Raw genomic sequence first — 16,664 nt, 5'->3', positions numbered from 1 at the left:
AAACAATAAGAAAAGATCAGTGTACTCAGTAGGACATGTTCAGGGCGATGCTCTACCAAAGTTCTATGTTGTTGCTTTCTTTGGAGTGGGAAGAATGACTGAGTACTAAATTTGGTAGCTCAAGTTAAGTGGATGAAACGTTACAGTTCAACTTTAAGCTCAAGAATCCTTGCCTGTTTACAAAGTAAATTTGTTGCAATGTATTTGGATTGTCTGCCCCTTGAAAGAGGTTAATGAGGGAGTATCTTTACGAAAAGGCATTTATGGTCATCTGTTTTCTTTTCCTGCAAACTGGATTCGGGTTAAGTAACCTGTCATCATTTTAAGTGTGGAAAAACTGCCTGATCATGTGGACTAGAAGGAGAGAAGACTCCTGAACAGTATGCCTGAGACGCACTTACATCCCTCTCCCCTCCCCTTCCCCATAAATTACCTTCTGCAAGTAATTACACTCTCAGAATACCAAAATCTTACAACATCTTGTAAGCAGCCACTTATTCTTGACAATAATGACCACATTTAGGACAGACCTTTGAAATACAATGTTTTCAAACTAAGTGACCACCTATGGGTAAAAATAGGAGAAAAGGATGCCTTATCTCCTTGACTATAATGATGTTTTTATCAGCAATATCTGCTATTGGTTAACTATTTCTAGTATACAAGGATCCAGCAGCCTTTCTGTCAGTTCAAAGCTTTTTTTCATCAATCTGACTATGTTGATTGCAAAGTTCACCTTCCAGGTGGCCAGAGGAATGGAAATACCTGATATTCTAAACACTCAAGTAACTAAAATCAATTTTAAATACTCTGGCAAGGCAAAATCTCGCAGAGAACCAAACTACTTAGACTGTGAGCAATCAGTCTCTGTTCCTCGACATGACGGGATAGATACCTTGATTACATCTTTCCTTTATAGTTAGCTGCTCACCAAATTGATTTATGTGTAGATTGCAAGCAGTTTCTCTTCCGCTTTAAACTCCGCAGGCAAGGGCAAAATCTCTGAAAGAACCAAACTACCTAGACTTTGAACAATCAGTCTTTTTTCCTCAACGTGACTGGATAGAAGATACCTTAGTTACATCTTTCCTTCAGAGTTTGTTGCTCACCAAATTAATTTGTGTAGATTGCAAGCAGTTTCTCTTCTGCTCTAAACTCTGCAAGGAAGGACATAAAAACTGAGTGAGCAAAGACAATATTTGAGTGTCCACGCTACCAGTTCACCACTTAGAGTTTGAATATCCTCACTTTGTTTTTGTCAATGTGTACTTAACCACACTACAATGACTTCAATGCAAATATATTATGTAGATAATTATGTAACTTTTAAATATCATTAACACTCTTCACCAAGCCTTGGCATTTTGTTTCATGATCTTTATTATTATATACAAAAAAGTATAATTCATTTTACCAAGTCCAAAACAACAGGAAGACATGGTTCAGATGGTACTGGCAAGAGAAACCAACAATGACAATAAGCACAATTTGTAACCACCAGGAACAATTTGGTAACAAAATTAATATCATCCTGACTTCAGAGTCTCTGCAGATGAAACCCTAAAACAATATCGTGTGATCATGTCCTATTTCTTCAAAAGGATTTTTAAAAGAACTATAATGCCTACTGTACTCAGTAGGTTCTTCTTCTAGTTTTAGTTAGCATTAGTGGGAGTCAGTATTATTGATTCTTATATGCTGATATTCTCCAGTTTGTAAGATGTTTGCCAAAGAGCCTGCTCTTGTATTCTTAGCGTTGCTGCCCGTTTCTGTACATGGATAAGTCAGCTATGTTCTTATGACTGTCGAAGCCCACTCAATGCTGACTGATTTTAAAATTTGTTGTCTGAAGACACAATTGGCAGAATACCAAAATTCTTACAACATCTTGTAAGCAGCCACTCATTCTTGACAATCATGACCACATTTGGGGCTTATCTTTGAAATACAATCTTTTCAAACTAAGTTTTGCACAATTAGCAGTGATAACATTGCTAATTTGTTAAAGTTTAAAGTTGAATGATGAACCACAAGAACAGCCCTTCTCTGCATTAGGGTTGAGAGAGACTCTGAAAGCTGAGCGAATCAGTTCTTCATGGTAATCGACTGTTGAGCCTTTTAAATATTCCAGTGAAACTTCATCAATAACAAGCCTTGCACCATCTCTCTCAATTATTCTAAAAAAAAACAATAAAAATTTTGATTAAATTACTACATACATTTTAGGTAGGACAAGTGAAAAAAAACATTACCAGGGACACAGAATTGAAAAATCATACACTTAATGTGCTGTCAGTATCTAGACAGAAATGTACAATGTATAATCAAGTTTCATTAAAGTGACACCCTTGGTACTGTCATTCATTGTCCTCAAGGTGGCTCCCTATAGTTTTACGATCGCCCGAGTGCTGAGGAAGTAATCTGCACACGCTCAAAGGAAAACGTCAGTGTTTTTTGATATTTTATTACGTCAACATGAGTACAAAAAGCAAAACTGACAGTGAATTTTCTTGCGCTTCCTTCGGTGAAATTCCGTAAAATTTGGCAGATTGGTAGTAGATATTTTACTTCAGTCTCGTATCCCGCTGGAAGCGATGTGATGTAAAACTTTTGGAAGATTTCACCGAAGGAAATTCATGAAAATCACAAATAAAGCCATAAAAACAGTAAAAAATGCATTTGTTTGGGCATTTATAATTTAAGATTAAATCCCAAAATTTTAACAAAAATGATAGCAAAACAATATTCAATCATTGCTTATTACATGTAATAAGTTTGAGAGGACTAGGTGTGAAAGCAAATGCAAAAACAGCATTCAAAACATAACACTTGCGCGGGTAACGCCACAAATGATTACCCTACGGAGCTACCTTAATAGCAAGAGTCTGCAATAGCAGGGTGTCATGAGAATGAACTATTTTTTTGGTTGTGAAGGGGCACATGTAATGTATACCACTATACTCTTTTAACATTTCCAGTTTCTTTTAACCCATTGACTCCTAGAGCTTTTTGCCAAAAATGCATTTTTTGGACATTTTGGAGATTTTCAGGCTGGATATGGGCCAAAGAAGCTCCAATCTACTCAAAAAGGCATTTGCAACATGTCAGCACGCCTTTCTTTCCACTAGCATCGCATTTTATGACATTTTTACGCTGGCAGGCTTTTCGATTTTTGTAATTTTTGCGCCTTTCCTTTTTCTTCTTTTCTTTTCTTTTTGCTGCAGTGATTGATCTTCTACTGGGCTTGCTTCCAGTTTAAAAAATTCTGAAAAAGCATCATCGCGACGGGCAATTTTTACCATGGAGTAGCCACGTGTAGTGGCAGGAAATTTTGCTCTGAGTTTTTCACACAACTTTTCAAGATTTTTTGTGCATATCTCAGGCTCCATTGGGCCGATCACTCTGATCTGGGTAACATTGGAAAGATCTTTTCCTCCTGCAGAAGTTGAGCATAGGTGATGCCAATTTTGGTCAAAGGAGATACGTCAGAAGTGGAAGAAAAGCCAAGGCTCATCACGGTCGGTTCAGTTGGCACAGGAGTCAATGGGTTCATTTGTAGTAAACATTTACTTTGAGACATGATCATATAATTTCAGTCAAAATAGTGTACTGACTAGTTAACAACTGCATAATCAATTATGTCATTCAATAACTCCAACTTGTCCATTGTAATGAAAGAAGAAAAAATAATAAATATAATATAGTTTGGGACCACATAACGGGGGTCTGTATTAGTGGGAGTCCATGATAGCAGGAGTTGTTTATGTAACTTCTGTCCTTAATAGCGGTGTGTCCTTAATAGTGGGATGCCTGCAAGGTGAGAGTTGACTGTAATGTTTTCAATTTTTCACTCAGACACATTTTATTTAACTAACCTATCATCATCATGGATATCTGAATCAACATCAAATGTGTATTTGAATCCTGAACAGCCGCCTCCTTCCACTGATACACGAAGAAAACCGTCCCCATTCTCTGCAAATATCTTGTGCAGTTGCTATAAGAAAAGATTGTACAGTTAGGTTGTGTTTTATTGGGATCAACCATTTCTGGTAGGTTGGGCTTTATTTGGGTTCTATTGGGGAAAACCCATTTTTGGTTGGTTTGGTTGATCAACTTTTTCAACCGGTCTCACACCAGGTTGAAACGGTCGAAAAAGCATTTGTGTGATTATGTCACATGATTGTTAGCTTGTTTAAGGACTAAAATTTACCATGAAATGCTGTGTTTCAACTAAAAGTGGTTGGAAAAGTGTTCTATTGAGAAGTGTCAACTGAATCAACCCAAGTCAGTTGCGGTTGAAATGGTTGATCGCAATAGAACATGGCCTTAGTGACCGGCCCTACAAGGCTTGTGCAAAGGATTCTTTGAGCATCAAATTTATGACTCTGGTCATTTTTGGGTGGTGGAGGACATGGGGTATAAATTTTCAACAGGATTCTTTGGGTTTAGTAGCTGTAGTAATCTTTAATGAAGATACCAACATCACAGTAGAGTGGTTTCAGAAGGGTCCTCAAAATTACCTAGATAACAATAACAAATTGAGAAACATAAAATATAAAAAGAATATGAATTAAAAAATCTAAAAATATATGTACAAAAGTTAGAAGAAAACTAACCAACTTGGGGTTTGTGATGAAGCAGTACAACTCAACAAGGAACTCGACTATATTTAAAACTGTTTCATAATACATCGGCGGTAATTGAGATGAAAAACTGAAAGTGTTTTTCATAGTGATTTTCCACATGAATTGGTGACCTAAGCAAAGTAGTCAAAACAGCTGACTGGAAAAACCCTCTGAATAACAAAAGTCCATAACTGTGAATGAATCTAATGTAAATGTTCAGACTATTTCACAGGGTTAGACATACTTCTTTACATTTTAAGAGGTTTGTGCAAACCTGTGCTGTTAAATAAATACAAGTACAAAGTAGTATATTATTGAGGTTAAGAGGTGCTATTCTTTTATTTCAACTCTAGGCGATATGGCATGTAATCCATGCCTTGCATGATATGCAAAACATGTGCACACTAACACAAGTAGGAACTGTCCTTAAGGACGTTCACACTAATTGTTTCTGCGCATCCTTACTACGTATGCAAATTCACACACCACCTCATGCATGGAGTGCATGCTAAGTAATAAAATGAACAAATTAATGATAGGGCAGATGGCCATTGCTATAGCTTTGCCTGGATTTAACGATCTTCGATGTTCAGTGACCCCTATTTTTCTTTTGATGGACTGTTTTCTCTACCAATTTTCCAAGTTTAGCGAAAAATATGAAGAAAATCTTTTGATTAGAAGTTATTTTTTTTTGCAAAAATATCTATGCACTATCGAGTTCTGTTCTTTTTACAGTAGCTCTTCATTTATCTGTGCGGCAGTTTCAAATGCCTCTTGAAGGGTTAAGTTTAGTGAAAACGTTGGCAACATTTAGAATTATTGACGCAACAGATTCACTTATACAAAATATCACTATGAAAGCTTGTCTCAGTTGATCCATCTTTGATATTTTAAGCTAAAACCCTGGAGACCATGCTGATTTACACGCACCAATTTTTCAAAATCAGACCCCATTTTTTTTTCATTTCTGAAACAAGTAATTAATTATCTGTCCACAGTAGAAGTTTGAACAAAATCCATCGAGAAGAACATTTTCGCGTGAACGTCCGCGTGCACGCTAAGGACAAAAGCTCAAGTTATTTGCGCGTGCTCGAAGGAAAACGTCAGTGTTTTTGGATATTTTCTGACGTCAACATAAGCACAAAAAGCAAAACTGACAGTGAATTTTCTCGCATTTCCTTTGGTGAAATTCTGTAAAATTTGGCAGATTGGTAGTAAATATTTTACTTCAGTCGGAGCTCCTCTTTCAGGCAAATCTATAAGACCTGATTTTTTGCGGTGGTTAAAGTCATAAATTTGAAAAAATCGAAAAAACTGCTTTTACAAACCCTACTTTGCGTGTTTAAAATTCGTATCCTGCTGGAAGCAATGTGTTGTAAAAATTTTGGAAGATTTCACCGAAGAAATTTCAAGAAAATCACAAATAAAGCCACACAAACAGTAAAAAACACATATGTTAGGGCATTTATAATTCAAGACTTTAGCCCAAATATTTAACAGAGAAGATAGCAAAACACTATTTAATCATGCATCATTACATGTAATAAGTTTGAAAGGACTGGGTGTGAAAGCGGATACAAAAACAGCATTAAAAACATAACACTTGCGCGCGCAACGCCATAAATGATTACCCTATGGAGCCACCTTAATTCATAAAATCTGATCATTGTACACGTCAAATTGTTGGTCATAATAATTGTTTTATATCTTTGAATACTTCTACAATCCTGACCAACATATTAAATTCAAGGCTCTCACGTTTTGTAAATCAAGATCAAAACGTTGCATATTATTCAACTGAGTCACAATTGATAACGTTTAACATGAGCAATATACGATACTTGTTACATAAGCAGCTAACCTTAACACAGCTGTCACTCAGTCGCAAGTCTTGAGAAATCGCGTCTTTCGGAGACTTATTTTCTTCTTCCACTGATGAAAACCGCCTTGAAAATTGATATTGTTTAAATGTGAGATACACACAGCGATTTGCAGCGGGTAAATGTCGAAGTTTGCTCGCAAATGCCGCAAGTTTGCACAACGACACAGAAGTTGTCGCCATGTTTGTTGACAGTGCTTAGTGACCACTCCTTGCGTTTTCCCAGGGTATTCTGGGCACTAGCTCCTACGCGCGCAGACGCTCTTTGGGCACACGGTCTTTCCCCTAGGTAAAGGTGAAGACTGGTGAGTTTATTATCTTCCTAGAGCAAAACAGTAGTGCCATCACATGTATTTTTATATTAAATTATAGAAAAAAGAAGTAATTAAATTTATCGAAATATTGTCTGAATTTCGTAGTTGTTTTAACTGCACAATTCCAGTGTCCAGCTTGATCCGTCTGTACTAATTGTACAGGATTCTTGAAATGGGGTTACCCTGGCAGCAATACCCGTGGGAGGAGAGGAATTGTGAGTTTAAAGTGTCTGGCCCAAGATAACAGTTTGGTTTGTAGACAAACACACTGTGAGGCGACCTCGCCATCCGCATTAGAGTGCTAAACCGAAACCTTTAACGTAACAGAAATAAGTACCGTATCTTAATTTTCTCGGGTTTTACGGGAGTTTTTCTATTTGTTAAAAATAGTGTGTATTGTTGCATTTTACATTCCTCAACCTCGTCCCCAGGGCTTTTCTCTCACCTTCCAGGGAAAAGCCCTGGGGACGAGATTGACATTTCCTTGGAAAAAATCATTCATGGACTACAGCCAAAAAGTATATAAAAGACACTTGTAGTTGTGTGAGAAAACAAAAACAAAGGTAAAAATTGCTTTTGCATGTCCAGAGGTATTTGGCAGGTGAAATTTTGTCACAATTATAAAACTAGTTATTTACAGCTGAATATTGATCAGTTACCATGCAAGTTTCTTATACAGTTTTTAGATCCAGAATTACAGTATTCTTTATCGAGGTTCCAGCGTAGATTTTGCGGGATGCGGGATGAGAGTAAAAATCGATGCGGGACGCAGGATGAAAAACCGAAAATCGCACGAGGAACGTGAAGAACCTTCACTTTAATCAGGCGGGACCGTGATAAACATTCTGAGTGGGGCGGGATTGCGGAATTGATCCCAAAATACTGGCGAGATGTTAGCTTGAAAAAGCTTATTTCATACCCACCTTTGTCCTTTTACCTTTTTAGATGGACCCTGTAAACCGCACTTTATCAAAACAATGTTTAGGTCTCACACGGGAACCTCTTGCGTAGAATTATCCAAAAACAAAGCCATTAACGCCCAACTCTCGACGTTTAACTCCGGTTTCTGCAGCATGAAGTGGATTAGAGCATTGCATTTCAACCTGGATGGGATGCTAGTTCATGGCAGGTTAACTCTTCCTCCACCCCCCTCCCCCTCCCGCCGCCCCTAGCATTTGAGACACTGAAAGCGTAAAGCGTTTTTCCCAAGAACACAACACAATAGCCCAAGTCCCCGTAAAACTGTTCTTGTGCTGTATTACTGGTACCTTCAGTTTCTCTCCAACATTAATGATAGCTAGACTTTGATACTATCCAATCAGTTTTAGACATTGAAAAATGTGAACTTGTTTGTTTTGCACTGAGACGCCATCGCTCTCTTCTGGAGATTGAGGGTGGGAGGGTAGTATTGATGAAAAAAGATCTTTTTATCATATTTCAAACTTTGGATTTTGAATCTACGGCCCAAACAAAAATCTAAAACCGTAAATGCTGAAAAGCGAAATCTTAAAACCAACCGCTAAAAACAGAAATCAGTCTAAAATCTAACTACCAAAAACAGTGTGAAATGCAGAAACTGAAATCTATAACTGCAAGCCGAAACTGAAATACAAAACATAAATGTGTAAATAAGAACATCGTCCAAGGCCATAAAACAAAGCCGAATCAAAGCTGACGATGTTCTTTAACTTCCACTTGGTCGGAGAAGAACACTGATTGCTTAGCGATCGCGCACAGAAACTGAGAGTCTTCAACGGAAAGAGTCGACGACAAAAACTTTGTTACAGTAAGTCATATTTTAATAAGCTGCTATAGTATTGGTAATATTAACGCTCACCAATGGCAGAAGAATTGAAACGTATTGAAACGCCATTAGGTGTTGTGTGATACAGCTTGTCTATTGTTATCGGTGCAGAAAGCCGAATGTTAATCACAAAATCGGATTTTGGAACTCGATAAATGAAAGTTACAATTCATTTTAGGGAGTAGTCACTCGGTTAAATTTCAGCCTGATGGAATTCGGTTGAATAAAGCTTCCACTTGATTACGAAGCCCCCACTTCAAAGGGTGGACACATCGAATAAGGCCATATTTATTTTCGTACTCAAATCTACTACGGCTAAGCAGAGGGAGACCTGGTAAAGTTGTATTACGAACATGCGCAGTAGCAGCGTTGTACACGGTTAGATCTGTGACTGAGATAAAGCCCTTCTAATCAAAAATGTGTGTTAACCTGGAGTGAGGTATATTAATCACTACAAAAACGTCGCTAAATGCATCGTATTTCTTCTTCAGTTATTTTGACCATTGTCGCCTTATTCCTTTTTGACTGGAAAAAAGAGCTAAACATTTCATCTGGCTCAACATACATATTAAAATTTGAACCAGTTGACCTGTTCAAAATATTAGTGATATTACAACATGCTCATGAAAAATTGACCTTTTTGTCAGTTAAACAAAAATATGACATGACCAAAAAACAGTAGCTAGTCCTGCAAGAATTTAATATGTATTAATTTTCTTTTTCACGCGCACTAGTCAGACGTAGTTGTCACACAGCGTAATTAGTATCACTAGACATTTTTAGCAGCCTGCCGTTTTTGGTGTTAGAAAAATAATTTAAATAAGAAAAAACTGGACTGAATAAGTTTATCACTAGCTTGTTCCAGGAGTTCGGTTAGTTGACAAGCAGCGCGAAAAAATGACGAGAGAAAGTATACCCTTTCCCCTCTCCGGGCGGTTTTGCGCTACTCCCCATATACTTAAACCAAACCGTCTGGAACAGCTACTGTTATAAACTTACTCGACCCAGTTATAGAAATATTAACCGAGTTCATTAATGCACCTCAACACCATGTGCAGCTAAAGAGAAGAACAATTTTTTTTTGTACCTCGTGCTTGGTCGCACACCGTATTTATTTCTACCTGTTGAACAGAAGGAAGAAAGAAGAGACTTGATATTTGCTGAAGATTATTTACCCAACTACTCTAGCTTGAAGGTGAGTGAGTAGCTTCTGTCAGTTTATAAACAATTATTAGATGAGGTTTTTGTGATATCCAGAATATTATAAAATAACTGAGATACTACGCGCGCTCTCATTGGTCGATAGGTGTGTTTAGATGAGAGTATGTAAACACGGTTGTGACGTTTTAGCTTCGCGCGTATTTTTGAGAATTATTTTATAAAAGCAATAGAGCACTTTTTCCGTATTTACGTAGCCTTATCTAAACACTCGGGGGTTGAGAGAATTCTCGAAAGTTATGCAAACCCGAGACGTAGTCGAGGGTTTGCATAACTGTCTCGAATTCTCCGACTCCTCCCCGTGTTTAGATGAGGCTATGTAAACAAGGAAAAAGTGTTCTGTTGCTTAAATCAAGGTCGAGGTTAGGGTTATCAGCCGAAGCCGAAGGCTGATAACCCTCACCGAGACCTGGATTATTCTGGATATCACAAAAAATGAATCTAATAATTGTTTTATTATGCATTGAACGAAAACAAAATGGAAGTCATGTTTTTGCTTCTTCACTGACGGCAAGCAACACAAAGCGTGCGAACTTGACATGATTACCCTTGGAAATCATGCTCGTCGGTCATACATGACATGATTACCCGTGACCTTGAGTGTCCTTGATGTGATTATTGTATAATCTGCAGCTAGATGACGTCACAGTCGCTGATTTCGAAAATTCACTGTACGCTTTCGGCCAATCAGAAAAGAAATAGTGAGTTCAATGTATAATAACACTAATTATAAAAAGGTAAAGGTAAAGTCTGCATGCGAGCAAAGTGGCCCATCAGGCCGGAGCTTATCCCGGTTTCTGTAGCATGAAGCGACTAGGAGTATTTCTACTCCCCCCTGGATGGGATGCTAGTCCATCCCAGGGTTACCCCCAGCATTAAGTTCGCCGGTACCCATTTATACACCTGGGTGGAGATAGGCACTATGAGAGTGAAGTGTCTTGCCCAAGAACACAACACAATGTCCCCGGCCAGGGTTCGAACCCGGACCGCTCGATCCGGAGACGAGCGCACTAACCATGAGGCCACCGCGCCTTTCTTGAATTTTGTGATGATGTCATGACCTAATCACTCATGGGTTGGACTGTGGATTTTGGTCAAGATCAATTGAATTGAAAACTGATTACAAATGTTGATTTAGTTTAATGTGATCACTACTCTTGATCAAGAGGTCGATATTCTGCACTCGCCTGAATTGGTCACTAACAGCGCTTATTTTCATCTCCAGTTTCTCAGCGGTCCGGAATCCTAAATCCTTAAATATGATTGGCTAATCGCGTGCGCTAAAGCGATCCAGTGGAACCCGATTACGGACCGCTCCGAAGTTTTTAATTTTGGCAAATTTTCATGCTTTTTGTTACGCGTAAAACACCGGAAAATGTTAACATTCAACACAGAGTCAAACAATAAAACTGAACGGTTTTAATTAATAAGGTTTTATCATTCCTAGTTTTTATTTGATTTTTACAGCTTAGTTATTTTATTAGCTATTTTATTTTACTCATGTTTTAAAATCATTGGAAAGCGCTATTAGAAATAGCGATAGAAATAGCGCTACATAAATAAAGTATTATTATTATTATTATTATTATTATTAAAATTTAACAGAACAGTTGCTTTTAGTCTTGAGTACTACCTGAGACCGCAAGCCGAGGACCTCGGGCACAGATTTTCCCAATACAGAACTCCCGGCCGGCAAATAACATGTATGTATCTCTACGTCATGTTCACACGATATATCATTTCCATCGCAGAGAGAAGACGAAAGCAGATCATTACTCGTGAACACAAGCTTAAAGGTGAGTAAGTAGTTTCTCTAGGTTTACCAATTAGAAATAACCATTTATTGATTGTAGTTATAAAAACATGACCTAATGACTGACGTGTTGGACTGTGAATGCCAATGAAAATGTTCGGTTATGCTTAAAAAGTTGATTGCGAACAGTCAAAATCTAATTACGAAATCTCGAAAACGAAAGTTCGAAGCTCGCCAAAAATTGACATGCTAAAATGTGTATCTTTTAATAATCCTGACGAGGAAAGAAAGGAAGCCATTCATAAAGGTCATGAAAACACGCGAATCAAGTCAGAAACAGAAAGAAAATTAGCAACCGAAAGACAATACACGGCCTCTTCTGACAGTGAACGGCGTTCAATCATTCAATGTGTAAAGAATTGTTACTCAAACGATAAATTTGTAGAATATCGTTTTTTCATACAACTCTGGAAAGTTTTTTATTCCCTAACCCGAACATATGTTCTATTATCGGAGTTCAGAAATCTCCGTGGAGTTTCAGTTCTGTACAAGACCTGGAGAATCCGAGATTTGAACACGCTACACCTCTAGCTAGTCGATGTTTTTACCTCTGGTTACAAAATCGCTAATATTATAGGTTAAAGTATCCCCATCAACAAAACGTTAGGCGGAGAAATGTGAGATAAACCAGGCCGGATCAGAAAAATGATTCCGAGTAGCGCGCATGCGCGCGGGATGCAGGCCAGTTGAAATCCTAGTTCAGCAAAACCTACTATTGCCGGTTTACCCGGAAACACACCGAGACTCAGTCAATGACTTCGCTGACTGAAAAAGATAATATAACAGAGAAAATAATTTCAAGAATTTTATTAATGTTGATCGAACTTCTTGCTAAATAGCAGAGTAATTAAGGATCCGCTTATTCAATGGATAATATTACTATTTTTGCGCGATAGTGCATGGTAGAGAAAATTATTAACATGAATAAGGCTAAGCCTGAACAGTTCAGGCCAGTGTTACAAAACATAACTGGATTATATTAGCCGTTAGTTTCTAATTGAGCGAGATACAAAGGCGTTGGGGATTTTTAGACTTGAAAAGTTACGCTATCTAGGTTAGCTGTAGGTTTCGTAGAGCTAAAAACGCGCTAGTATTTTGGTTCTTGAGGTAAATAAAATAAACATTGAAAACGGCACTGATCGAACTCATCTGTGAGAGACCCTTAGTATTGAAAAATAACTGAACGTTTTCAATCAGTCAGTCTCAGTCATTCCGCTTCATAGTAAACTAAAACGTTAAGATTACATTAAACTTGCACGGTTAATTGCAATTGCTTCACTTCGCTGCAGGGTTTTTTGGGGGCAAAAGAGAAAACATTTAGAACAGTTCCATTTTTATCATCTAGTTCATTCTCAAGGTGTCTACAGCACATGTCGTATACTTTGTTTATTCATCAAGGCTTTTCAAACGAGCTATAGTTTCGTTTTCATTTTCAAGCATTTCGTTAGCGTAGTGGTTGGTGTGTTATCCCAAAGGAAACCAGGGAAATGAAAGTTTTGCAGTTCTAGTGGAACTCATTAATTTGTATCACTAAATTGTCAGTACAATTATGTTGTGTCAGTCGGCAGAAGTGTTTTGCTAGCTTGTCAGGTAATCAATTCAAAATCTCAGATGTACGTAAAATTCTGTTTCCTGATTTGTTTTCACTTTCTCTGCTTGAGCCGTCTGAAAGGACATTTCTACCCTGCGGTACGTGCAGAAAGCAGTCGGGGAAAATTTGGGACAGTAATTCTTCCTGTAGTATGTACCACATAGATTTCCTTAAGTTTTGGACCTGCTGGAAGATTGTCCTTTGCCTAACCAAACTGGAAAATTGATATTTTTTAAAGCAAATAATGCAAGATGAATACTAATCACAGCAGCTAAAGACACGTATTTCCTGCTGTTATACCAGTCAGTTAAGTTCATCTTAAGCAACGATAACGGCGACGCCGAGGACCACGCCCAGCCAAAAATGAATTTATATTTTACCAGTGAAATTCGCGATTTTCTAGATCTGTTCAGTTCGCCAATGGCTCTAAAAACGTTCTCAGACTTAATATCCAATGACAGCGTTCAATTCGAAATAAAAATACGAAAAATTAGCCGCCCTCGTTCGCGTTCCTCCGAATACGCAGAACTTGGTCATTTCACGTTCTTTTTTTGCAGAGGACGGCAAGAAATGTACAAAGATTTATAACGCACATGCAAAGCTATTGTTTTCCTCATAAACCTTTAATTTTCTTTGGTGACGTTCCCGTTGCCGTCATCCTCGTGGTTTGCTTAAGCTCCCTAACGTAACCGAGCCTAGTTCTTGTTATATAAGCTTAAAATTAAAATTACACATGACTGCCTATAACTGAATTAACTTTTGCGCTGACAATTATCTAACTATTATTTCATTTTCTAGTATTTCGGCTTTTAGTTTAGTTAGCTTTTGAAATAAACCTGCATCATCCGAAAATATTACCGCGATCGCATAAGGAGCATGCGAATGACGAACTGACAAAAATACGACTCTACAGTGCATTAGGGGCTCTTATGATGTATTATTGTGGAGGCAGCGTGGCAGAGTGGTTTAGGGCGCTGATGTTGTAATCCGGAGGTCACGGGTTCAAGGCTTCCACCCTGCCACCAGCGGGATTTGTTTCTCGGTAGTCCCGAGTTCAAATCGTCGGTCACGCTCTGTAAATAGCCAACTGGTCTGCCTCCTGCCAGTTGGGATTTTTAACTATTTTACGTTTATTTGAAATATTTGTTTCCTTTGTTTCAGTGGCATGCCTGTAAACTAGTTAAGTTTAGTGCTTGTATAGCTAAGTGCATGACTACTATAAATAAGATTTCCATTTTTTACATTATACAGACAGGAGTGTTTTACTGGAAAACGCACTATTGTTAAAATTCACACGAATTTTCCATATCCTCACTTAATAGCAAAATAGTAACTGCTAGTGAGGATATGACTCCTTTTCATTGCGCAGCTGCCAACTTTGCCAAAAGTTGGCGAGCTATAGAGATTTTGAAATCACAGAATCCAACATAAAATCGTTCACTAATTAAGAAGCACGAGAATGCCAAAAATGCCAAAACGATGAAAGAAACTTCATGTGGCTTAAAACTATTCAAGGAGTTTCTTCAAAGTAAACCAAAAAAAGAAATATTCAAGATATTCCAGCTGCCGAGCTGCAATTTGCGTAACACGTTGGCTCAAAGATATGTATTTTACGTTTTCATGGCAAAAACTGTTGTCTTTTATGTTCGAGTGGCAAAAACTAACAGCGACAAGATGTGAATTTTATGTTCGAGTGGCAATTGTTTTTGCCACTCGAACATAAAATTCACATCTTGTCGCTGTTAGAATCGAATAATATATGATGATGTGTGCTGTTCGGTAAGCTGCTCCTACTGGTTGACTTTACTGACGCAATAACGTTTTGGTTTGTGCGTAGCCGTATGTTATGTTGTTCTACTTCCTTCATCGCCACGTGAAACACATCATAATTGACGTGATACAGTTGTTTGATTCAATAGTCTAAAATCAGTGGTATTGTAGTGGTGTAAACGGATCCTTTAATCACGCGCCACCGTGTAATATCCTCTATATATTTTTTGCGCTCTGACTTCACGTAATATGGTTAAAGTGGCATCGTAGTAGAATAATATATTTTTTTAAAATTTCGTGTTTCTTGAAAAGACGAACCTTTTGTTAAAAGTTAATTACGAAGTCTGGACGATGAAAGTTCGAAATCGGCTAAAAATGATACGAAAAAACTAATACGAAAAACCGAATCATGATGGCTGAAAGGAAAAAGAAAGGAATTACCAACCTGGAGTTACTATCAGTACCCTCTTCTAATTTTGAGTAGTTTTAAAGAATGATACACCATCTCAAAAGGAATTTGTTCAATATTTCCTTTCAGAAAGTTGGAAAGTTTATTGGTTATTCCGTAGCGACACAATTTCTACAGTACAAAGAACTATTCCTGTAATGCCTTCTTGCGAAAATCTGAAACAGAATGTGTGTTTCACTTGCCTTGCTTTCGACCAGTTAATCAGCTCACGGTTTTCAAGCACTCTGAATCAATTCTACGTTATTCTTCGTGGAATTAAGGTGGCTTGATCGGATTTTTGAGCAATGATACCGTTCAACTTCGAACGACTAGAACACCGCCATAATTAATCAAACAGAAACTCGAACGTTACTGGTGTGCTAGAGAAAGAGGAAAGTTTCAAATGACATACGCTTTACCATGATCTGAGGTACCATGGCAACGGTATGACGTCATATCCTATTTTACATGAGACGTAAGAACTTATAATTTTGGATATACGACCTGACATAGTTGTCTAAATAATACCCAAATTTTAAAAACATTTATGACAGCGTTTTTAGGGAAATTGCGGGTGGAGTTTCAAGGTGTCAAAATACTTTAAACACAAAGTTGTTTTAAAATGTTATTGCAAACTATATGGCTACAAGACTTAACTAAATGACACTTTGGTCTCAAATGAATCTTGTAAGATCCAATTACCTCGAGTGAAAATCCCGGACAAATCGCCCCGTTTAATTTTTGGGGCATTAGTTTGAATATCAACTGGTGTGATCGACCCTAAAATTGCTAAATTGAACGGGACTTGAACAATAAAACTCAAACAATATTTTGTTAAACTTGGGCATCAATGAAGTTAATCAATATTCAAGGTAATCCCTGGGTTTTTAAATTCATTAAATCATTTTAAGACCGTTAATTGTCAGCCTCAACTCAGGAAAATGTACGTTGGGCTGATTTTCACTCATGTTGTTTGTTGTCCTCATTGTTTTTCTCTTGTCTCGAGTCTGTTGTAAATTTCTTTATATCATGAACTCATAAAGCGCGTCATGGCTTTCCGACAACTTTCCATAGGCATGCTAAAATCTAGGTGGCGAGACAACAAGGTTACCAGGCCTTATGGTGACAAAATTTTAAGGCTCTTGCTCCTAATTGTAAGGAGATGAGAAAGTAAGATGCCAAGGTAATGTTGTAAGGTT

The 16,664-nt window shown here is 37.7% G+C and overlaps 1 protein-coding gene across 2 annotated transcripts; it reads right to left on the bottom strand.

The window, feature by feature from the left end:
* Positions 1–47: 47 nt before the first annotated feature.
* On the bottom strand, positions 48–8,597 carry LOC145485892 (iron-sulfur cluster insertion protein ErpA-like). Of its 2 annotated transcripts, XR_014049235.1 has the most exons (4): positions 6,490–8,597; positions 3,876–3,997; positions 1,415–2,177; positions 48–1,157 (listed from the first exon to the last, which is right to left on the bottom strand). XR_014049235.1 is itself a non-coding variant. In XM_081464544.1 (3 exons), exons 1-3 carry the CDS (start codon positions 6,688–6,690, stop codon positions 2,003–2,005), a joined length of 498 nt encoding a protein of 165 aa, XP_081320670.1. In that variant the 5' UTR covers positions 6,691–8,597; the 3' UTR covers positions 48–2,002. The 2 variants fall into 2 exon arrangements, 1 of the variants encoding a protein (XP_081320670.1); XM_081464544.1 differs by having other exon boundaries at positions 48–2,177.
* Between the last annotated feature and the right edge of the window lie 8,067 nt (positions 8,598–16,664).

Source organism: Orbicella franksi, chromosome 4, assembly GCF_964199315.1.
Source record: "Orbicella franksi chromosome 4, jaOrbFran1.1, whole genome shotgun sequence".
NCBI lineage: Eukaryota > Metazoa > Cnidaria > Anthozoa > Scleractinia > Merulinidae > Orbicella > Orbicella franksi.
Note: the sequence above shows the minus strand (reverse complement) of the source record. Positions and strands in the feature narration are given on the sequence as shown.

Coding starts and splice junctions, on each gene's coding strand:
- LOC145485892 (XM_081464544.1), bottom strand. CDS start 6,690: ATGGCGACAACTTCTGTGTCGTTGTGCAAACTTGCGGCATTTGCGAGC. Junction 3,998..6,489: donor TGAGTGACAGCTGTGTTAAG/GTTAGCTGCTTA, acceptor CTTTTCTTATAG/CAACTGCACAAGATATTTGC. Junction 2,178..3,875: donor GATATCCATGATGATGATAG/GTTAGTTAAATA, acceptor GTTTTTTTTTAG/AATAATTGAGAGAGATGGTG.